This window comes from Temnothorax nylanderi, unplaced genomic scaffold (genome assembly GCF_030848795.1).
Source record: "Temnothorax nylanderi isolate EJ_2023f unplaced genomic scaffold, tnyl_v1.0 TNYL_tig0720_pilon, whole genome shotgun sequence".
NCBI lineage: Eukaryota > Metazoa > Arthropoda > Insecta > Hymenoptera > Formicidae > Temnothorax > Temnothorax nylanderi.
The window spans coordinates 44,403-69,767 of record NW_027249782.1 but is presented as its reverse complement, the minus strand read 5'-3'; the positions used below and the strand labels follow the sequence as shown (position 1 = coordinate 69,767).

Sequence of the window (25,365 nt, the reverse complement as noted above, 5' to 3'; positions counted from 1 at the left end):
ACATCGTACATCTTCGTTTCGTATTTCTTGTCGGCTTCAAATGACTGATTTCGCTTGAACTGCTGCATTTTCTTCTTCATTGCAGCGAGTTGAATTTTGCTGAAAAACGAAAACTTTCATATTTATATTACATCGATTATAAATTATCTCTGTAAATAGCATTTGAAGTAACTTCAATGATAAATTACTTGTAATTACAAAGTTGTATGTAGAAGTGATTTCAGAACTTATATTTATAAAAATAAAAATAATCATCTGCAAAAGATGGGCATTTCCAAAAACGCCCATGTCATTATGAAAATAAAAGAAAAACACTAACCTATCAATTTCTTTTTTCTTCTTATAAATATTGAATTTCTTTTTCAAGACTGCCAATTCCCATTGCAGTCTGAAAGCAAGAAATAAAATGCGAACAATCTATTATATCGTATCTATATATCGTATCCCACAAAGCACAGGTAGATTCTGAGAATGTACTCAGTATATCACAAACGTAGATTGTGTATATCCTGTTGATATTCGAAATACGTCCATGATATTTTGAGAATGTACTGAGGATGTTCTAATGTCTGCCCTAAACGCTTACTCAGTATATACTGAGAATATTTTTTTGTATATTGTGAGTATATTAAAAAAATATTTTGATTACATTACCAGTATCTACTATAGAATATCTCCTGGTATATTATTAGTATACTTATAAAATATTTTGAGCATATTATTAATTTATATATAATTGGAATATATAGGTGTAAGATAAAAAAGTAGGTATTTTATGTAAAAAATAAATAAAAATGTGAAATTATTTAATTCATATATAAACAAAGCTTTAGACAAAAATGTTATTTCATACTTTTTATTCATTTTTATATAAAGTATCTACTTTTTGATATAAAAATGTCTCTCATTTTACATTGCATATATATTTAATATCACATAAATCATATACATATATGTTCATTTCACATAAATCACATATATTTCTACATTTTATAAAATATATGTATCATATAATTGGAATTTATACGACATAATCCGAATTTCTCGGATAAAAGATTCAATACGGCAATAGTGAATATTAAACAACTAAAATTAATCAGTTCTATATTCTCGAAGTCTTATTATTATTCAAAGAAATAACTTTCGCGGTCCTTCAATTGACTCGTTCTACAAAAGCTTTTAAAAAAGTGACGACACGCTCGGTACAATTAATAACATTAAAGTTAGTCTAGTTTTCTATATTTTTGAAATATAATTAAAGAACAGAACTAAATAAAAGAGAAATAGTTACAAAAACTTAATTATGAGGACATATTAATAGCGAATATTAAACAACTAAAATCAATCACTTCTATATTCTCGAAGTCTTATTATTATTCAAAAAAATAACTTTCGCGGTCCTTCAATTGACTCGTTCTAAAAATATACAAGCTGCAAAACTCCGATTTGAATTTTGATAACAAATTTCGTTGACTAAAAGTTGACTTCACCAGATTGGCCAAAGAAAAATATTAAAATTGAGGTCGCTTATATTCCAGGATACCCTATATTCGAGGCTAACTCAAACGAATTCTTTGTAGAAAAATAAAAAAATGTGCGGATCAATCCTCTCTGTTTGCGATTGCAAAAAATACCTCTTCATTCACACTTCCTTGAAATCTCTTTTTTCTTTGGCAGTCCGTTCTTTGGCATGAGCTAACCATGTTTTTATCGGGGCTGATATCTGATCATCTGTTGCATACGTATGAGCCTTTCTTATCACACCTGGAACATATTAATTATTATTATATATTACATAAAATATATTACTTGAAATATTGTGACAATAATAAAATGATCATAAATAAAGTAATATTTAAAATAACAATATAAATTTTTAATATTATCAAAATTTACATGTTAATAAAATTAGAAACGGAAATATTGAGCAAAATACAAATAATATTCTAGATGAAATATTGAATGTGATAAATTAAAAACCTGAACATTCCAGACCGTGATAATATAATATCTTTATCAATTAGAAAACGTTGAAAATTAAATAAACTGTAATTAATAATTTAAAATTTTGCTATCCTTAAATTATTCAGTAGTTTCTGCAATTCTTTTATGTGTGGGAAATTAATGTAGATATCCTAAAATATTATGAATATAATACTCAAAATTCTATAGGTTTTACTGTAATTTATCTTTCTTTTAAAAGGTGCTTAATAAAATAAATAGAATAAAATACAGAATACATTACATTTAGTACCATGTTCTATGAGCAGAAATTAGAAAAAAATGTTACATAAACATACATCTCCAAAATGCTTCATTAGAAAGTTATAACCAAAATACGAAATGTATAAAAAACAATTTTATTTAAGTTTGTATTTTAAAGTACCGTCCTTCTCTCTCTCTCCTGTCTATCCCTGTCAATACAAGATATACAATGTAATATTGAATTTATCACTCTAGAGATTTTATGTCAATTTTGCTTTATTTCTGCAGCTGTATACAATAATACAAACTTCCACTTTTTGGGACAATGTTCTACATGGTATATACTGCTTGGTACTAGTAATCATAAAAGTTTTCACAATTACCTTCAATCATTTTAAATAACAAATACAATTAGAAGAATAAAATAATTGGCATGTTACGTATTCATGGCAAAATTATTATTTCCTCGATACAAAATTCTAACTTTTGCTATAACTTTCTTTAAAAAAGCATTTTGAGATCTATGTTTATAAAATATTTTGTCTTATTTCTGCTTATAGAGCTTGCTACTAAAGTTTGTACAGAGTTGTAGATCTCAAAATGCTTTTTTTAAGAAAGTTATAGCAAAAGTTAGAATTTTGTATCAAGGAAATAATAATTTTGCCATGAATAAGTAACATGCCAATTATTTTATCCTTCTAATTGTATTTGTTATTTAAAATAATTGAAGGTAATTGTGAAAACTTTTATGATTACTAGTACCAAGCAATATATATCATGTAGAACATTGTCCCAAAAAGTAGAAGTTTGTATACAGCTGTAGAAATAAAGCAAAATTGACATAAAATCTCTAGAGTGATAAATTCAATATTATATTGTATAGCTTATATTGACAGGGATAGACAGGAGAGGGGGGAGAGAGAGAGAGAGAGAGAGAGAGAGAGAGAGAGAGAGAGAGAGAGAGAGAGAGAGAGAGAGAGAGAGAGAGAGAGAGAGAGAGAGAGAGAGAGAGAGAGAGAGAGAGAGAGAGAGAGAGAGAGAGAGAGAGAGAGAGAGAGAGAGAGAGAGAGAGAGAGAGAGAGAGAGAGAGAGAGAGAGAGAGAGAGAGAGAGAGAGAGAGAGAGAGAGAGAGAGAGAGAGAGAGAAGGACGGTACTTTAAAATACAAACTTAAATAACATTGTTTTTTATACATTTCGTATTTTGGTTATAACTTTCTAATGAAGCATTTTGGAGATGTATGTTTATGTAACATATTTTTCTTATTTCTGCTCATAGAACATGGTACTAAATGTAATGTATTCTGTATTTTATTCTATTTATTTTATTAAGCACCTTTTAAAAGAAAGATAAATTACAGTAAAACCTATAGAATTTTGAGTATTATATTCATAATATTTTAGGATATCTACATTAATTTCCCACACATAAAAGAATTACAGAAACTACTGAATAATTTAAGGATAGCAAAATTTTTAATTATTAATTACAGTTTATTTAATTTTCAACGTTTTCTATTAGGTATTAATGACGCTGTCTGTACATATCTTTTCCAACATTAGTAAATTGCTATTTACTAATGTTGCAGTTTACTAATGTTGGAAAAGATATGTGTAATACATAAATATATATGGTCTTTTGAGATGAGTTTTATTGTGTATTAACTTACGTGTCCATAATGTACCTTTGGTCAATACAGCTTTTGCTTAAATTAACTCCTTTGATAGTAATGTCTATCCAAAATATGTTCCATCAAAAATAGAATGTGAGAAGAACCCCTATAATAAAACACAAAAAAATTTACAATAATACCAGAAATATACGACCGTTATGGTATACAATTAAATTAGATTAAATTAAATTGCCATTTACGGTCCGAGCTTGGATCTTGGTAGCATATAATTATTATTATTATATATATATATATATATATTATTGTATATAACATGTACATATCTTTTCCAACATTACCCATAGAGCACAAAATGTTTTTAAAATATTTTTTAAATATTTTTTAGGAAGATTAAAATAATTCACAAAAATATTTTTTGAATGTTTCTATGTCCGCCAGATCATGTCAGAAAAATATTTTCAAAAATATTTTTATAAGATTGCAAATAAATATATTTAATAATATTTGTAAAATCTTTTAGAAATATTACTTCAAAAAATAAAATATGTTTAACCCAATAAGTAATAATTGTGTTTCATGTTTGAAAGATTTTTTTAATATCTGTAAAGTATAGGTACATCTTTTTTTTTTATATATTTGAAAAATATACATATCTATCTTGTGAATGTCATGATTTTGCTTCGCCAGAGACCTGCTTATATTAGCCCTCAACTGAAATTTACTTACGAGTTAGTCTTACCATTATGCGCCGCCTAGCAGCGTCGTTCCAAACTAGCACGGAAAGATGCGCTATCATGCATCTTTTAATTAAGAATATTTCATAATATTTCAAAAATATTTGAAAAAAGATTTTAGAACCAATAATAGATTTAAAATATTTTTAAATATTTTGGAACAAGATTATAAAACAATAAATATGTTGATTTAAATTAATATTTCAAAAATATATTTCAAATATTTAAGAAAATATTTCCTGGGTGATAAAGAAGAACATTTTTATAAATATTTTTAAAAAATTCTCAAAATATTCTTAAAAATGTTATCACAAAAGGTTTTTTAACTTTTTTAAAATATTCCTAAAACCATTTTAAAATATTTCTTGCAATATTTTTATAGAAATATTCAAAAATATTTTTTGAAAACATTTTGTGCTGTATGGGTAGTAAATTGCTATTTTACTAATGTTGCAGTTTACTAATGTTGGAAAAGATATGTGTAATGCATAAATATATATGATCTTTTGACATTGAGCTCTCGATCCAAATCAATACAAACGTCGTTCTCTCATCCGCAGCCCTCCCCTCGTTTCGCACTCTTTCTGAGTGGTGCCGGCATAAATCGCGCTCCGCGGAATCTCCGGTCGAGCACGAAACAGAAGGTACATTTCGTGGTTTTTTGCACATTTCTTTTTACTAATTTTTATTATTGTACAATCTAACCTCTAAAATGTATTAAGAAAAGTATTTGATCTAGCTTCATATGTGAATATTCACCGGCACCACTCAGAAAGAGTGCCAAACGAGAAAAGGGCTGCGGATGAGAGAACGACGTTCGTTACGTTCGTATTGATTTGCATCGAGAGCTCGATGTCAAAAGACCGTTTCACGGTACACTATGTCGGAATTCGAATCGCTCGGAAATCTTTACGACGGAGATGTTGCGGTCAAGCGGCGGAGATCTTGTCCCTGAGGTAGACGACGAGCGCGAACGCGACGCGATGACATGCAGTGATCGTAGGCGAGCTCACCTGGTTAGGTTAGGTTAGGTGAACAGGTCAGAGGACGATCACGCTCGAAAATTGCTGTTAAGCGCCCTTGGCTACTCGGAGTCTGGAATCGTGCTTATCCCGGTTGGGCGGAGGAGCTCGCACGAATAGTCACTATCGCGGCTTAGAGAATCAATCCAAGAACGTTGGATTCCTTGACAATCACGCAGTATAAGACTAACGTACATAAGACTAATACCATGCGGAGAAAATTAATAGATACATTTTGTCAAACAGTCCAAAAATAAATACAATAAAATTAACGTACGATTAAAATTAACTCAGAAACGACATATACTATTCTACAATACTGATTCGTGTTCTGTAATATCAATAAAAATTTAATATTACATTTTTTCTTCAAAAACAAGATACAACATTATATTCTTTACTACCACAGAACTTACATGTAGTCTATGTCATTATTGGGGCTACAAAGATCCGTTGCAGCAGGTGAACCAATTACGGCAACCGTAGTATTTTTGGACGTATCTTCTATACTTGTCGATGATACATCCACCACGTCTATAGACACGACAGCATCGATGACATCGGTGGAATCATTGATGTGTGTCGATGCATTTATCGGTTCTTCAGATTTATTGACGGTGGACATCGACGTATTTGTCATTGCATTGGGGACATCGTCAACACCCTAAGAGCAAAAAGTCGACTTTAAGTCGACTTGAAGTCGACTTCTACCGAAACTGACTTGGCAGAGAAGTCGACATTTTTAAGGACGAAAGTCGACTTGAAGTCGACTTGAAGTCGGCGAATGTCGCAAAAACCACCGACTTAAAGTCGACTTCCCGTCATGATGAAAAGTCGACTTCCCGTCATGACGAAAAGTCGACTTCCCGCCAACTTTTAAAGTCGATAAAATAAACCGCCGCGTACGTCTGGAGGTCGATTGTGTATCTTGAAACGAGGTAAAAATAACAAAAGTTAACAGATTTTATTAGATTTTGATAAATAAAATCGTAGATACGCTAATGAATTTTCTCACTTTTGTAATTTTTACCTCATTATTTCAAGATACACAATCGACCCCTTGCTGGAGGGCTAAAACTGATGCATTTCGATTTTTTTTCATATATAAAATAAATTATCTAAAAAACTGTATAATTACAATCCTAATGTTTTATTCTTAATTACAAAGGCGGCCATATCTGTGCCACTTCTGCGTGCGCGGATTCCGGCAGCCACTTCTGGTAAGCTGACAATAACAGAACTAAAATTAAAACATTCCAGCGTTAATCGCGAAACAATATGCAAAATTAGCTATATAAATATATATCATATTATTATCATAATGTTGTAAATATATAATAATATTGTTTTATATATATATATATATATATATATATTATTATAAATATATAATATCCACAGACTTTTATACTAGACCACTAACATCTATGGACGCACTGCCGAAAAGCTGATGCGAGTGCAAGGTGCAAGTGTTAGTGAAGGGTGCGGCCATATTGAATTAACAATAAGTCACTATCGGGTGTTCAGTTGCTCATGATGTGCGTTTATCTGCATTCGTTATTACAGTACATAACGAAGCAGGCGAATGTTTTTGTGTTAAATATTGGTACATGTTATCAATAAGTTTGTAAGTCATGCCTTCGACGTGTAGCGTACTTGGATGCCGAAATCGAACCACTACTCCTGTAGTATTAAACCCTTTCTTTTGGACATTCTGTATATGCCAAACTATTGTATAGAAATCTTGTATAAAACCACTTGTATAGAATAGTAGTATAGCATATCTTGACTAAAATCAACATGGCGGCAAGCATCACGGCCGAGATGTCTGTCAGCGGTCTAGTATTGTATAGAAGTCTATGATAATATCTAAATATTATTTTATAAATTAAAATCTCACATTTTTTATCCGAACCTCAGATTTCTAGCAGTTTGTGTTTGGACACGACTCCCTGCGACTGCAGCGTTTGTACTATTGCTTGAGTGCGTGGTATCAACCTGAAAAAATCGTATTGAATTGATGTAATCTATTCGATGAATCAACGTGAAATCGAAAGGAGATAGAATAACGATTTACCTGGCCCATGACTTGGTGATGCTCCCAGGTGTCGTCAGCAGCGACAGGACAAATCGTTTCAGCTTAGGGCACACTTGACCCTCCAAGAAGAAATACGCTAACCACTTGACACCGTCCACGGATGCTCTATATCCATCGATGGTAGTGCCCATTCGGCCTTTCCGAATGTACCAGACACGCGGCAAATGATCCTCCCGGTTCATTGATTATATCTATAAATATCTTTATAAATAAGTAGGAAAAACATTATAAAGCAACAATTGTGATAAAAATACCTTGGCGGTGGATCAACCAATGGTTCACTAAGATGGCATAGCATGGGCGAATTTCGGCAATCATTCGGGTTCTATCACCGTGACACCTCGCATGTACATCTTATTCGTTTCGTACACCTCTTTATAAACCACCTATTCCGGACTGATTTTCCGTAGAACGCACGAAGAATGCATGAACACAGGTTCCTTCATTTCTGGTGTTCTGAAAGATGATACAGAATGGAGAGGTCGCATTCAATAGGTCTTAATTATCGATGATAATTAATAACACACCATACCTAACCTGTAAGCATGTTTCCACTTGGCCTTATCCTGATCCTCTTTTACCTCGTCGGGCAAAACCTTTCTCGCGACTTGATCCGCCATACCTGCAAAAACTATCTGGCGTCTTATCGTGTCCTGTCTCGCGGCACGTATTCCTCGCACTCGCGTAAACTCTGGTCCACTCTGGTCCTCCAGCCTCCTCGAGATTCGCCGCCATATTGATGATGCATGACGCGCCGCTTGACCTGTTTTCGTCTTTTTATAAGTCGACTATTTAGAAGTCGATTTTTAGTCGACTTTCCGCCATTTTTAGAAGTCGACTATTTAGAAGTCGACTTTTAGTCGACTTTCCGCCATTTTTAGAAGTCGACTAGAAGTCGACTTATAAAAGTCGACTTGCCGTCGACTTTCCGTCAACTGTGCTCTTAGGGCATGCAGTAAAGCAACAGTTGTTTTCTCAGAGTTATCAAGCAATGGAGTTTTTTCCACTTGCAATTTGTGAAACAAATGCAACGTAGGCATTGCATCGTTTCTTAGTTTGCGACCTTTTCTCGGGGAGTACCCTAGCAATTGCTGCTGCAATGACTTTGTAAAACACGAAGGTTCAAAATGAACTGAACATATCCTTCCTAAACAACAAAATGTACATACAAAATGTATCCCAGTGAGAAATGATTGATCGACTAGACGTCGAATCGACGTCGATGAAAGACATCGATCGAGCACATCGATTCGATGTGATTTTGTCCCTGAAATCGATGTGTTTTCGATATCGATGGAATTTCGATGAAATTTTGATCTGCATATATTTTGAACCCATAGCAAATATCAGGTTACGCGTGTATTCAGACATCATTGTGACATTTAGACTCATTACATAGTTTACTTTGTCATCTTCGAAAAGAGGTCGAATCGACGTCGAATCGAATGTGGTGCACCCTCTCCCCTCATTTTCCTTTTTCCTTCCCTCCTGATAACATCAATAAACAGAACAACCGGCCATGTATGTGAATAAAATATGATAAAATACCTTTGGAATTCAGTCGAATTATAATCTTCGTGGCATCATTGCCTGCTTGAATCAAGAGGATTGTGTACAGAAAATCAATTTTGAGATTAACATCAATTTTAATGATCACATAAAGAACATTTTTAACGACTACAATTGAAAATATGCATACATTTATACATTTATACATTTATACATTTATACATAAAATTATATGTATATATATAGTATATATATATACAGAAACTAACATAAGGCCGTCAAAGAACTAGGCTTGGATCGCAAGGCTTTTAATTCTTGATATTGTATATTGTCGATCCTATTTCTCTTATTATTATTTATTCACGTCGCCTGAGTAAAACGTTCCAAACTATTATCACCGGTTATTGCGATAAACATTACCACATGCCTCGGTGGTCGAATTGGTACGACGCCCTACACGGAATGAGGGAGGTTCCAGGTTCGAACCCTGGCTGAGGTAATTTTTTTCGCAATAAAATTCTTTACAGTTTTTAGATAATTAAATCGAGTCGATTTAATTCCGGGGAGGGAAGGGTTTTTAATTCTAACAATAACTGTGTTTTAAAGTCCGACATTAATCGGCGCGCAGTTTGTTGGAAAAATTATATGTATATATATAGTATATATATATACAGAAACTAACATAAGGCCGTCAAAGAACTAGGCTTGGATCGCAAGGCTTTTAATTCTTGATATTGTATATTGTCGATCCTATTTCTCTTATTATTATTTATTCACGTCGCCTGAGTAAAACGTTCCAAACTATTATCACCGGTTATTGCGATAAACATTACCACATGCCTCGGTGGTCGAATTGGTACGACGCCCTACACGGAATGAGGGAGGTTCCAGGTTCGAACCCTGGCTGAGGTAATTTTTTTCGCAATAAAATTCTTTACAGTTTTTAGATAATTAAATCGAGTCGATTTAATTCCGGGGAGGGAAGGGTTTTTAATTCTAACAATAACTGTGTTTTAAAGTCCGACATTAATCGGCGCGCAGTTTGTTGGAAAAATTATATGTATATATATAGTATATATATATACAGAAACTAACATAAGGCCGTCAAAGAACTAGGCTTGGATCGCAAGGCTTTTAATTCTTGATATTTTATACATTTGACTATAATGAGATCAATGAAACTAACTGAAATGACCACAGAGAAAACATGTTAAAAATAAAAAATGTATACAAGAGCTCTTAAAAATTAGTAGAGTAAACAAAAATGATAAAAATTGACAAACCAGTTTTGGTTTATACAAGAAAACCTATAGGAAAAAAGGAATCAAATTTCTGTACAAAGCATGCATATCTATTTGAATATTTTATAAGGAATGCCATAATGAACAGAAAAAAAAAATATTTTTTACTTTTAATGAACCGTGATAAACATAGGCAAACACTAAATTTAAAACAAATATAAGTACTAATTTACAATCTTGTTTTAAAAAAATATTTTAGCTCTAATCCATAAGCTGTGACCACAGTCAAATGTAAGGAGAATCGACTGTGATTGATTACAATTTACAGCTTAGAGCTAAAATATTTTCTTAAAGCAAGATTGTAGACTAGCATTAAGGCTTCAGAAATTTAAATGATTGCATCTAATGTCAGAATAAATCTACTGTGGTAATGAGATGACAGACAGTTTGACTCATAGGAATAACATGCTAAGTACCTCACAGCATAAATTTCTAAAGTATTTCAAAATAACTATACTGTATCTGAACAAATAAAACTTTTGTTACAATAAATCTTCTCAAACAAATAAAATAACTGAACATATTACAATAAAACTTCATTAAATCTTCTCAAAAATTTAATACAACCTCTGACTATGTTGCAATAACTAAATAAAAGGAATAAAATAATATATATAGGTTTTAGTACGAAAAGAGATATATTCCAGTAAACACAATGTTACATGTAATGTAAATGATAGTTGTAATTTCCTACTCAACAATGTAACTATTATATAACATAAGTGTTACATTACATTGTTACATGTTAAGTTATATTGTTGAATAGGAAATTTTAACTAATATGTACTTTACATGTAACGTTGTGTTTACTAGGATGTCATCCTACACATATTTTAGACAGCAACATTATTAAATTATAGTAGCTGCATGTTTGGTTGAAGAAGTACTCTCTTCACTATTACTGCTATAGTTCTGCCTCAATCCTCTTTCTCTCCTGGTACTTTTCTTCTGACTAGGACATGGCTGCTGACTAGAAGTGCTACCTTCTTGATCTCTCCATTTGGCATCTTTGAGCCAAACTTGTACTCCTTTTTTACACGCTGAGAAGTCTGTATCATCTATTTTTAAACTGACAGCACCTGAATAAGGCAAAAGCACAGATTGTATAAAGCTGTACACTAATTTATGTTTGTTCAAACTACAAAACAAATGCAAAGGAAAATTATTACTCTTTTTAAACATTATATTGTTTTATGTAAAAGTAAATCTATGCCCATAGTTAAAATGAAAAACTCCTATACCCAGTTAAATATTAGTCAGAAAATGAACTCCAACTTTCACTTCCATGAAAAGTAAAAGCAAATAGGTAAAATTGGACAATTAAAACAATTCAACACTTTACATTTCTTTATTGACAGAAAACCTACATTTTCATATCAGGGCTTATTAAACAAATAAAAAAACACTACTTCTGGATAAACTAAATACTAGAACATAGAATTTACAGTACATTATAGTTCAGAAACTTTTAAATCAAATGCATTTATTGAACTAAGTCCTCAATTAGGTACAAAATGAAACATTGAGCAATGATGCATTGGAATCAATACTTGCTTTAACATGAATTTTAACATGTACTGAAAAGATCAATCTATTGAGAGATGTGAAACACATGTTTCACTAGAAGTAAATAACATTCTCACCTTTGAGGGCAGTCCACAATAATAGGTTGTCGCAATTCAAGAAACGCCTCTCGATTTTGAACAGCTGTAGCAGCCCTGCGTCTAAAAGTTTTTCTGCACTGATAAACACAAACAGTTTATAGTACATAATCAGAACACCTCACGAAAATAATTTAAAATGAAATCCACGGGCTAATATATTACAAACGCTCCTGTTAAATAATAAGTATATGTATCAAATTAATCTATCAGCTTCAAAGGAGGCTAGGCTGACAGGTTTCGTCCGTAAATCGCTAATGAAATTGATAATAAAATAAACAATACAAGTTGAAAAGTCCACAAAAAGATTACTAGTGAACAAGAGACATTCCTACTCAAAAGCCGGCCACCAACACAATCCCTAACCTCAACATTATGCCATGAACAGTAATAAACTACCTACATGAATATTTTAAATAATATTCATGTAGGTAGTGAAATAATTTAGCACGAGATATGCTTGAATTTGACCTTGTAACAAAAAATACTTGAACGATCGCGAAGTAGCATCAGGTATTTTACCTCTGAGGCTGAACTTCCACAGACATATACTTCTGTATTGCTTTCAAGACAAAATGTAAATATTTCTAAATGCAAGACCATGATCGAGAATAACTTACTGGTAATAGTTGAGCCATGGCAGTAAAACATTAAAAGTAGCATCCAAACATAACCAAACACAGGCCTCAAGAAGCAACAGGTCAATCAACGCCGGTGGAATGATTCCAATATGATTACCGTAAAGTCTGTAAATCAAATTCATGATACAAACACGAATATTTAAAAGAAAATATAAGTAAGAATAAGGATAAATTAAAGTCTTGAATTGATATAACTGTAAAATCTTGTACCGCGTGCTCACGCTCCCGCGGATGATCTACGGCGCTCGCGATTGGGCGAGTCGAGAGATCAATTACACTGTAAATGTCTAAATTGTCTGATTTATTATTGCAAGCACAAATCACGAGATCGAGTCCCGAACAGCACCAGGAATATTACGAATAAATTATGAGATTAAGATGGCGAACACGTGCGAACCACGAAGGTATCGAGATAGCGAATCTGAGTACAGCGATCCGGGGCCCGGCGGCGTAGCGAATATGTATGTACATATATATAAGTAGGGCGGGAGTTACTTACCAAATTCAAACGACTGTCGGCTGATCCAAAAAGAGTTTACATCTTCAGTCGAAAAACGTAATAGTAACATGTTTCGTACATGTTTATTTCAACTCACTGATTAATTTAATCACAATTTGCGAGCATTTCGAATTCTCACATTTAATGATATTGCATCGATGTCGAATCGATGTCGAATCGACATGTTAGTATTTGTATGTATTTTTAAAGTGAAAACGCAAAGTAAATGAGAAATTCCGAGACATATTATTGAAATTAGGTATTTCCTCATGTCTAAACAATTGATCGAAAACACATCGAAATTTAGTTGAAATCGATCGTCGATGACCACTCGATCCCTTCGAGCTCGAATCGACGTCGATTCGAACAACCATTTCTCACTGGGTATAGTATAATATTAGGTTCTAATCTATTAAATATATGAAAATATGTTCTTTCTCTTAACAAAAATTCTAATGATCCGTATTTGCAATACTTCATGCTGTATAATATTTAAGCCATTACGTCGCTGAAACATGACGTCAATGTCTAGGTAACGATAAAATCCCGAATGTTCCACGAAATAAACGTTTCATTTACAACATATTGCATTATATATTCCAGTGTCAGGACACTGTTACAGCCGAGTCGTTAGTGTGACGTTTTGGTAAAGTTAGCAGTCCAAATTATGCAATACGGAACAAAGGAGAGTGTATTACATGCACAAATAAAGCAGAAAGAAAACAGAATGTAATGAATTGTTTGTATCATTTATTACAGTAATGTCACAAATTATTTTTACGGTACTTTACCTTTGGTATCTTGTGTTTTACACACTTCGAGCCACTTTAGTGCCATTCTTTTGGGAATGAAAAATATTGCACTTTTTTCCCCAAATTTTTTGTTTTGCGATAATAGTTTTTACACCCTTTTACCGCACAATTTATTTCAATAAATACAGCTGTAGACTTTAACCGCACAATTTATTTTAATAAATACAGCTGTAGACTGTTGTGGACTGCTGACAGCGATAAACAGCAGCCATTGGTCTGTTCTTTACAGCTGAACTGGCTGCACTAGTTCAGAGTTCATCCTTTTCCTTCCAATGTGGTGTAAAAAAGATAAACTCTGAACTAGTGCAGCCAGTTCAGCTGCAAAGAACAGACCTCATATTTCGAGCCGAACCTGCTCGAACCGTTCCGGAAACAGTCGAGTATGACGTATACGTATGGTGACATCCCCACTATTCCGTATTTCTGCGCAATGGGTTACCACCAAGTGAGATTCGTATGTATTTGACCGGAAATGAATGTCCGGTAAAAGAATCTACATATGAAATTGTTTGTATTTCGTATGAAGACTTTTGAAGTGCAATTGAAAAGGTTTGTGAGTCACTGCATACGAAATACAAACGATTCGATACAAAACCTTTGTTTAATTTATCTATTCCGGCTAAGTGTATGGTGAAAAAATGATTAATTAATTACAATTAACTGAATGACTCACAAACCTTTTCAATTGCACTTCAAAAGTCTTCATACGAAATACAAACGATTTCATATGTAGATTCTTTTACCGGACATTCATTTCCGGTCAAATACATACGAATGTGTGTTTTCACCTCGTGAAAAGATACGTAATATGGCTTCTGCACACAGGACGCGGAAACACTTGCCGCGCGGCAAGAAGCGACGCGGTAGCCAATCAACTTTTAGTTCTTACGGAAAAACATCACGTTGATTGGCTATCGCGTCGCTTCTTGCCGCGCGGCAATCGTTTCCGCGTCCTGTGCAGGGGATCGATCATGTATCTTTTCCCCTAGGACGGAACGTGAAAAGTAGAGTCCTATATTAGTAGAGAGACGCAAACTTTACCCCCACTTTGCTGTCGTCGCCATCTTGTGATCGTACCCCCACCTTATTGCTGCCGTTAGCCGTCACTATCTAGCCCATGGTGTTTCTACTTTTAACCTGTTTTAACCAGCGCAATCAGTGCTGTTTACTAAAGTAAGTATTTATTCTTCGTTGCAGTTCAATACCTGTATCGACATTACATCAATTTTTATGTAAGAAATGAAATAATGAAATGCATCGAACGTGACATTTTCGAATATTGAGAGACTTGTTGCTCGTTTGAGGTTAGGCTCCTACCAAGTTTTACGCTTTTCAATAATTTTCTTTTGTGCAGGGAGAAAGAGCAAGTTATTTCACTGTCATATCAGCGAACCTGCTGGTCCATTTCTGAATATGTGTGAGGTAAATCCAGTTTTTTTTTCTCAAATAAATTACAAATATCCGTCGACCCTAGTACTGTTGCTTAACCTTGATCTTTCTGCAGAGCTCCAATTTAAATCTCATCTCTGCTCCATCGTCTAAGGCGGATGAAATACAGTATCTCAAATTCCAGACCAGAATAGTGGAAGAAAAATTAAAAAATCTTCAAGAGGAGTATAACAGTGACTTTGCTACTTTTGAAAAAATGGTTTGTGAGATACACCTAATGAAGCAGGAGCTATACGTTGGCAAGCGCTTGCTAAAGGTTTTGAGCTATAAAGGAGTTTGTAAAGAGTCTTAGTGTTTTGGGCTCGTTCTGTCTATAACGTAATTATAAACGGACTAATTGTATATTTATAATTTATAATGTAATAATACAGTCCCTTACGGAAAGAAACTACAGCCAGTAAATATTACACTTGTGAAGTTACTACAGGACCACCTGTAGTTATCACAGAAAGGAACACAATAATCTGTAGTTATTACACGCTGTAATTACTTAGTGCGTGAAATCCCTGTAATATGGAATACACGTCTAATCATGAAGGGTGAAATCCACTACACGTGTAATCCACTATATATGTAATATACTACACGTGTGGTAAGTGACTTGTGTAGTAGACTACACGTGTAATCCATTATATGTGTAATATACTACACGTGTGGTAAGTGACTTGTGTAGTAGACTACACATGTAATCTACAAAATGTGTAATACACTACTACACATGTGTATTAAACGTAATGCTACCAGTAATCCATAAAATTTGAAATAGCGAGTCTTATCATATATGGAGGGGTAAAAATCACAGTGGTGTAAGTCAAATTTTTAAAAATATTTTCTCGTGTGCATAGATGCAATTTATATATTGTACAGATTGCATCTATGCACACGAGAAAATATTTTTAAAAATTTGAGTTACACCACTGTGGTTTTTACCCCTCTACCTCCATATATAGTATACTTTTACTTCAATGCAGCTGTATATATATAAATTATTTCTATAAATATTGTTTGAAATTTATTAGATTTAATGTATCACTTTTTAACCACATTTTATTATTTTTTAATTTCATATTTTATAAGTAATTTCATAATGAGCCGGCACTGGTTTCTGGCATTCACCCGACTTTAAGAAATATTATATCATATATCCAATTTAAAATTTTATTACTCTTTTTAAACTGAATTTGTTTCTTAAGATGATTTTTGAAAAATTATATATTTGTGCTGGTTATGACATATGTAGACTATATATAACACTTACATCAAATTAAGAAGTAGTCTACCACGTAAGGCAGTTGGCTCACGATCCAGAGGTCCCGAGGTCCCGAGTTCGAATCCCACCAAGGTAAGTGTGTTTTTCAAATACAAGAAAATATTTATAATCATAGACTGCATTTTAAGAAACAAATTTAGTTATAAAAAAGTAATAAAACTAAGAAAAAAATAATTTTTTTTTATGCCGGGTGAATATCGGAAATCAGTGTCCTCTAGTATTAAGAGGACTGCAATCTTGTAGTCCTGTAATCCTGTAATATTTTCCTGTAATCCGAGCGTATAGTACGAAAATATTACAGTATATTACAATACTTCAGTCTGTAATTTTGTGTAATACTTTTATGTAGTTCCTGTAATATAATTTTCTGTAATCCGCTGTAGTTTCTTTCCGTAACCCAATCAGCAAAGAAATGTTTTTAAAAATATTTTTAAGAACATTTTGAAAACATTTTTGAAAACATTTTTAAAAATGTTAAAAATCATGGGTTAACACATCTTTTTTTCATTAAAAAAACATTTATTTTAACATTTAAAAAAACATTTTTCTAATGTTCAAAAACGTTTATTTTAACGTTTAAGAAAAATGTTTTTTTAATCCTTTCTAAAAAAAGGCATGTTAAGTCGATAGTCGAATTTATTGTTGCCGCTTTTCCGCGATGCTGATTGGTTTTCTCGCTGCGCTTACTTCATTTGCAGCTGTCATCGTATATTTTGACAGTTGTGTGTATCAAGAAATTAATAGTGTAATAGTAATAGCATAATGTTAAAGCTAAATAGCGCGCGCAAAGCGCGCGTCTGTGGTGCTAGTGTTTAAAAAATGTTTATTTTAACGTTTAAAAAGACATTTTTTTAGTGTTTAAAAACGTTTATTTTAACGTTTGAAAAAGTGTTTTTTTAATGTTAAAAAAACGTTTATTTTAACGTTTAAAAGGACATTTTTTTAATGTTTGGAAATGTTTATTTTAACGTTTGAAAAAGTGTTTTTTTTTATGTTACAAAAACATCTATTTTAACGTGTTCTAAAATGTTTTTTTAACGTTTGACAAACGTTAATTTAAGATTTGAATAAATATTTCTTTCACATTAGAGAAAAATTTTTTTAATATTTGAAAAACAACATCAAAAAATTGTTCTTTTATATATATTTATATTATTATATAGTTGTATGAAAATCTTAGTATTCGTATTATCTTAGTATTCGTATGTGCTCATTGATAGGCTTTAAAACAACAAAGTACTTTATTAAAATTGAAAAAATAAAAATTTTATTTTTTTTATTATATAATTTTAATATATTTCTACACGAAATAATATGTCTATGTTATATATATATTTTTTTCTTTCTTACATGTCTAATATATTTATCATATACTAAAAATATCTTTATGGGAGATTTTTTTCCTCATCATTCTTTTCCTCATTGCTCTCATCACTACTCTTATTGCAGTTTTCAGAGTCATCATCGTCGTCATCTGAATGAGCCTCGTTATTGTTGCCGATGTGTCTGTTAATGTTAAATATATCAGTATTAATGAACAAATATAATTAATGCTGTACAGTCCAATGACTTCTTATAAATCTTTGACTTATAGATATATATCTATATAATAACCATAACCAAATCTGCAAAAAAAATCTTATATAATACTAAAATGTATATTTACTTTTTCATACGAAAAGTAGCCTGAGCTAGCCATGGTCCCGCTTTTCTACCAAACATCGTCTCGTTTATTGTTGGAAATTCCTTAGTCACCGCATCTGTAAGAAAAAATATAACATTATTATAGCAAGAAAAGATAAGTTAAAGTTAACGAGAGTCGAGATTAAAGTTTATGTACATTGGAAATTAGAAATGGACAAATTAGACTCTCTGCGGCAAAGTATATATTCGTGGCTTGCTTTCCCGTGCAGCGTAATGGTAGCAAATCAGCCGTAGCGAAAAGATTAACTGTAAAATAATATAAAATCTTACCGATCATTACTTTGGTTATTCGGCGCTTCGATAACTTCAATTTGGTTCCTCGTTGACCCTTCCAATTAAAAAGGCTTGCTAGTTTATCGTCCAGAACCATCCGAAGAACGGAATTGACCTTTTTCTGAACAGATTCTCCCATAACTGATAAATGTAGGGCATTGACCTATAGATTTTATAAAATTATAGTTTATATATATATATATGAAGATCGAGAGCTCGAGAAAGAATCAAATATCTTACCACTTCCGAATAAAAAGTTTCGTCTTTCTTTAGTCTATGTTCGATTTCTTTTAGATCGTCCAGATTTGTTATTGGAAATTCATCCAAAATATGCACTGCAGTTATAGTAGGTTTTTCAGTTGTAGGTTTTTTCGTCATCATCTCTGTTTCTAAAAAACTTTCTAAATTTTTGTCCGTTTTGCGCAAGTCCTGTTTACATAATAACATTTCAGCTGAAAGTAATAAAAAACAGAATGTTATTAAATTTGTTCTAAAAAATTAAACATTAATCAAATATAAACTCAATTTTGTGAAGTTTCTACTATAATATAATTGGCATAAACCATATTGTGAGCCAAACTAATGTAATAGTGTATTAAAACATTTATTTTCAATTATAATATAATTTTATTACTAAAATAGTAACAACGATATTATCAACATACCATTGAGATAACAAACTGCATCTGCTAGAGATTCTAACGTGACTTCTCCTTCAGAGGTATAAGCACATCTATGACTTTTTTATGTATTTTACATCCTTTGGCACTCAAAGAAAATTTTGGAGAATTGCATATCCCTTCTGAAGTAGCTGTATTAGGCTTTGATTTGCGTACTTCTGTACGCAAAAGGAACTCTCTTTTGAGAGTTTTACTCCCTCACAGTGTATATCATCATCTTTGTTTTTCGATATTTCACGAACATTTATTTCTTATAAGAAAAAATCGGTTGTTATTTATTGTTATCTAAACATGTTAAAACTTCATCTACATATATGTATAACCGTTTTACCATTTTCTCCACTTTGTCAGTGTCAGTGTCAGACAATGGCCGATTCGTCCGCGACTTGCTCGACAATTTTGGTATTGGTGGTATCAACTTTCGTCTTTTTTCGAAATTTTCTTTGTCCGATTCAAAATGTTTTATTGGTTTCTTCAAGCGTTTCCCTTTGCCTTTTTCTTCCATGTCCGAATATACTTTAGCATTAGGATATTTAGCAATTTTTATGAGCATTTTCATCCCTTGATCATAGTTTTCTGCAAAAATCATGAATTTCATTAATAAGTGCAAGAATGTATAAATCATTGAAAAACAAATTATTTGTCAAAAAATTATCTTATTGTAAACATTACCAATGCCTTCTTGTATCTTCTGGGTACAAAAACAATTCCATTTCAAATCGGCTTTTACACACTGTTTCACTAATTTACGTATTGTCGCTTTATGTTCAGCCATAGGATACCAACTCAATGCTCCCATATTCGTGATGCGTGATGTGATGCATATATTAAAATTGCATGTATTAAAAGCCATCAAAATACATAGAGTCTAACTCTTCAAGTGGACTTACCAAAATGTGATAAGCAATTGCCAGATGCACACAGCAGTGAAATTTAAAGCTCTCAAATATAACGTCAATTCCAAACCTCCAATTTCTTTCCAATCCTCAATCTTCGAAGGATATCAGCAAAATCGGAAATTTTATGAGAAGCAATGGCGGTCTACCTGGAGATGAAAAATCCAAGGATCAATACACTCATTTATATCTAACTAAGCATGAAAATCAAAAGTGTTATGTATGAAAATACTTAATATGCAATATATAAAATAGCTACGAAATGCGTATTTTGGTAAAATGTAAAGAAAGAAGGGTTTCACAGATCTGTTAATTTAAATTAGACTGACGTTCGAGTCAATTAGATCGCACGGAAAATGCGTGATAAGCTGCGGTCCACTTAATGCTACGAATACTTCGAAGCATTCCTTTTCTCCGTTGTTTCAATAAAGGAAGAAAGAAAAGAAGAACGCTTCAGAGCATTTACTGCACAAATGTAAACGCTAGTCGTTTGCCTATCAACCAACAGCCTGTTGCCTGGAATTGTGCAAGGGGCTTTAGCCACGTCGCACGCAGCTAAAACGTGATATATATACACGAATGCCGGATATAAAAAATGACCTATCCTTGGTGTACGTCTTACATGTCCTTGTTTGTCCTTCTTTCTTTGACAAACAACGAACGATTCCAAGAGCGTTGCGAACGCCAAATGGAACGCAGCTCTCACACGTAGAACGGAAAATAATACATAAAAAGGCCATCAAAATTTGACTAAAACCGACGTTAAATACGTACGTCCGCAGAGCCACGTGTCTACAAACTGCTGCTGCTGGCACCAGACTTGCCTTCCAATGGATCCTCGTTAAAGGATTTTCCGAATACGAAAACCGCCTCTGCCGCGACGGAGATGACTCGCCTGGATAGCGCGAAAGCCTCGTGGCTGAGCTTTCCGTCGTACGTTCTCTTCTCGCTGCGGGTCTGAGAATACTCGGTGTCCCGCTTTATTGTCGTCTTGTCTCGACACCTCGCGATTGCGCTCGTCCTTCTCGACTTTCTAAGAAAGTTTCGGAAAACGAGCCGATCGCTTGTCCTCCTTTCCAGACACGGTGGAGCCGGATTTCAAGTGTAATATACGCTATTGGAACTTAATCGATGATCGACAAACGATGATCCACGACACGCTACGTACACAGTACTGGTGAGAGTGGTGAGCAGTGAGCACAAGAGCAGCAAGAGCTGCACGCCTGCACGCGACAAACGAAATGGCGACGACGCGGGGCGAGACTTGCGAGAGTAGGGAGAGGGAACGTCGCGCGGGATTCGAAACGCGGCCTAATTGAAAAGCAGAGATAGAAGGGATACTCACACAAATAGGAACCATGCACATGTCCGTGCAGGCGCTGAGCTTACACGAGAGAAGATGATCGCCGTGTAGATTCCAGACTGAAAAGCGGGAAACAAGCTGATTAGTTATTTCTAATGGAACAAAACGTTACGAGTTTTCTATTTATACAAAATTTTTATAATTGTATACATACCAAATATTTATAGATCAATTATTAATCCACACTTTATTATATAGTAATTCACTTTTCACACGATATCACCATTATTAAATATAAAATTATATGTTTCAATGTTCTGATACATAATATATGTGTGATGTGTGTGTGAATTCATCCATCTTTAATCGACTGATAATTATCACACATACATATCTATATATATATATATAATATATATATCAGCTTTATATATATAGATACGTGACGCGGAAATTTGCCACAATTAAAACGGCATTTTTATAGAGCAAAATAAGAACAGAAAAATGATAAAACATCTCTTATAATGAAATAATTAATATAAAATAATATTTAAAGTAAATAATAAATTAATATTAAATAAATGTTAAATAAATGTTTTTCAAATCATTATTGCAAATAAATGAGTAATGTAAAGTAATTATTAAATTAATGTCGAATAAATGTTAAATAAACGTTTTTTTAAAAACATTATTGCAAATAAATGAGTAACGTTAAGTAATTATTAAATTAATATCGAATAATGTTAAATAAACGTTTTTTTAAATCATTATTGCAAATAAATGAGTAATGTAAAGTAATTATTAAATTAATGTCGAATAAATGTTAAATAAACGTTTTTTAAAATCATTATTGCAAATAAATGAGTAACGTTAAGTAATTATTAAATTAATGTCGAATAAATGTTAAATAAACGTTTTTTTAAATCATTATTGCAAATAAATAATTAATGTAAAATAATTATATTAAAATAATGTCGAATAAATATTAAATAAATGGTGTTAGTGGTGGTGGTGGTGGTGGTGGTGGTGGTCGTGGTGGTGGTGGTGGTGGTCGTGGTGGTGGTGGTGGTGGTCGTGGTGGTGGTGGTGGTGGTGGTGGTGGTGGTGGTGGTGGTGGTGGTGGTCGTGGTGGTGGTGGTGGTGGTCGTGGTGGTGGTGGTGGTGGTCGTGGTGGTGGTGGTGGTGGTCGTGGTGGTGGTGGTGGTGGTCGTGGTGGTGGTGGTGGTGGTCGTGGTGGTGGTGGTGGTGGTCGTGGTGGTGGTGGTGGTGGTCGTGGTGGTGGTGGTGGTGGTCGTGGTGGTGGTGGTGGTGGTGGTCGTGGTGGTGGTGGTGGTCGTGGTGGTGGTCGTGGTGGTGGTGGTGGTCGTGGTGGTGGTGGTGGTGGTGGTGGTGGTCGTGGTGGTGGTGGTGGTGGTGGTGGTGGTGGTCATCGTGGTCGTCGAGGAATCGGCGCGAGGACGCCGTCGAGTTGGAAATGGTCGCGCTCCACCGCGAGCTTTTCTAACCCCCCTGTCGCTATTTATCGCTCCCCCGCGAGAAACGCGGCTTGGTTAGGTTGCTCGAGGGTCCGCGCTGATCCTATAGCACCGGAACGCCGTCACGCGTGTTCCCCGTGGTTGCCCGCGTTGACAATGTGACGTGCCGTTGGGGAGTTTACGATTTGGTTAACCTCTGTATTCACGTGCCTAAATTGTTTTATGGAATAGGTAAAACAATTATTTTTTAATAATGTTTCGCATAAAAATTTTAAATAAATTTTTATATTTTTCTCTTAAAAAACAATTATTAAAATGTATCCTATTATTTTTCAGGATTAGATGTATGTATATGTATTGAAAATGCAGTGTGACCGATTAGCCCCGGGGGGGGACCGATTAGCCCCGGCATTTTTGAGATTTCAATTTTTCCACCGTTGTCGTTTTTGCTCTATACCGGTTAAACAAAGCGACGTAGATAAAAATTTCCTTAATAAATTTTGTAGCTAAAGGTTCACTCTTTACAGTGGTATACCACTTTTAACTAAAATTATTTATTTTGTTGATAAAAATCGGCACCGAAAAAAACCAGACTGTTTAGCCCCGGTCTCCCCTAATGCAAATCACTATATACATATATAAAATTGTATAATTGTTCTAATTTTGAAATAAATTATTATTTTCACAATATATTCTTTATTTTATGTAAATTTACATTAGTGGTTTATCAGTCTTAAAATATGTAAAAATAAAAATAAAATAAAAATACCCTACCAGAGAGCATAACACAAATAATATACTCTGCATATGAGCATTGGTACATATTATAAATATATAAAATATATAAAATATAAAATATAAAATATAAAATATATTATATATAATATGTATGTATTGTGAGATCATGAAATAAACAGTCATAAATTTTGCACAGGTAAGAGACCGAATCAGCGAACGATAGCAAACCTGGCCGCAGTCTTACTGTTATAAACACGTTCAGAGTTCATTTCAGTACGTTTTTTTCTTGTTTTCAATCCATACATTTTCAGTCGCATTGTGATAAATCTCTTCAGGATTTTAGTAGTGATATCATGGCAGAGAGGTACATCTGCTCCTTCCCAGACATACTGTAGCTCTTTTACTAAGAAGTCCACAATGTTCATATTTTTGGCTTCAGTAAGTGTGTCTATCAGGTTGCGGAAAGTAATTTTACTCTTCAAGATTGCTTTGAAACAAGGATTTGACACATACAGAAGGCTCCCCTCTTTGTAGCTCCTCATTTGAACAATAATGGAATAAGGGTGATGCCCTTCACCTTTTCAAAGAACACTTTTGAAACAGTTATCGCAGACTGTCATGTTTGTGCACTTGACACTATGCACAACTGATCCAGCTATGTCATATATTATTGACCACTCCCATTCATCAATGCTGTGCATCTGGTCATCAGTCACCTGTGGGGCTTTAATAGCACATGTTTCGAAGAATGCATTCAAGTCTTCTTGTTGTTGTCGTGAGATTGCTGCAGCTTTAGAAAACTCCAGGAAATCGTGTCCAATTTTTTCAACTACAGTGTCATCAACATCATTATCGTAGTTGGTGTTTTTCTTGGTATTGATGCACAGCTGTGACAAGGTAATCATTTTCAAATTTTGTTTCAGATGAAGAGCGTAAGGAACAGGCTGTCTGAAGCGCAGAAGAGAAAACAGGTTTTCGAGACAATCCTGGGTGAAGCGGCCAAGTAATAAAAAAGAGAAACCAACTTCATTCAAAAAATAATTCTGCAGCAATAATAGACAATCAACTGCCATGAGTAGTCCTGTCTGGACTGGTTTCCAGTGACCTTTTGTACCAATCTTCATATGTTGGAATACATAAGCTGTGAATTTAAGATGCTCAATGGCTTTGTTGTATGCATCTTCATTTTTCTTACTGAGAGCTAACTTCTGACCTCTGTTAGTGACAAGAGCAAACCAACGATCTACAAGGGAAATGAAGAAAGCTGTAGTGAGAATTTTTGTATCTCCTGTGGACTTAGCATAGATCTTGAGGCCAATTACCGTTTTTTGACAAATGACAGACCTTGCTGTGGAAACTTTCATTGTGGAGTAGTGATTACTTTTCGTGTGAAGACTAGACTCTTTTAATTTGTTTGCGATATTAAATTCAAACTTGTTTTCATGACGCATTAGTTCTTCTAA

The 25,365-nt window shown here is 33.5% G+C and overlaps 1 protein-coding gene, 2 long non-coding RNA genes and 1 pseudogene across 19 annotated transcripts; 2 read left to right on the top strand and 2 right to left on the bottom strand.

Annotated features, from left to right (window-relative positions):
• Nucleotides 1-904: 904 nt before the first annotated feature.
• Nucleotides 905-14,108, bottom strand: LOC139784995 (probable ATP-dependent RNA helicase DHX37). 17 transcript variants are annotated; one of them, XR_011721748.1, is made up of 12 exons: nt 13,014-13,622; nt 12,783-12,908; nt 12,145-12,242; nt 9,240-11,580; nt 8,224-8,454; nt 7,946-8,147; nt 7,671-7,882; nt 7,494-7,591; nt 6,732-6,833; nt 6,010-6,257; nt 3,874-5,756; nt 905-1,764 (listed from the first exon to the last, which is right to left on the bottom strand). XR_011721748.1 is itself a non-coding variant. In XM_071724164.1 (8 exons), exons 6-7 carry the CDS (start codon nt 7,871-7,873, stop codon nt 7,510-7,512), a joined length of 285 nt encoding a protein of 94 aa, XP_071580265.1. In that variant the 5' UTR covers nt 7,874-7,882; nt 7,946-8,147; nt 8,224-11,580; nt 12,145-12,242; nt 12,783-12,908; nt 13,014-13,222; the 3' UTR covers nt 7,111-7,432; nt 7,509. The 17 variants fall into 17 exon arrangements, 2 of the variants coding, with proteins under 2 accessions (XP_071580265.1, XP_071580264.1); XR_011721749.1 differs by having other exon boundaries at nt 3,874-3,982; nt 5,396-5,756; nt 8,224-11,580; nt 13,014-13,614; XR_011721755.1 differs by having other exon boundaries at nt 3,889-3,982; nt 5,485-5,756; nt 8,224-11,580; nt 13,014-13,614.
• On the top strand, nt 5,127-5,972 carry LOC139784998 (uncharacterized). Its single transcript, XR_011721765.1, has 2 exons — nt 5,127-5,215; nt 5,311-5,972. It is a non-coding gene; the product is annotated as an uncharacterized lncRNA (long non-coding RNA).
• Nucleotides 14,109-15,152: 1,044 nt separating the features above from the next.
• Nucleotides 15,153-16,578, top strand: LOC139784996 (uncharacterized). The gene is made up of 3 exons (XR_011721763.1): nt 15,153-15,287; nt 15,469-15,536; nt 15,619-16,578. It is a non-coding gene; the product is annotated as an uncharacterized lncRNA (long non-coding RNA).
• Nucleotides 16,579-18,073: 1,495 nt separating this feature from the next.
• Nucleotides 18,074-20,289, bottom strand: LOC139784992 (uncharacterized; annotated as a pseudogene).
• Between the last annotated feature and the right edge of the window lie 5,076 nt (nt 20,290-25,365).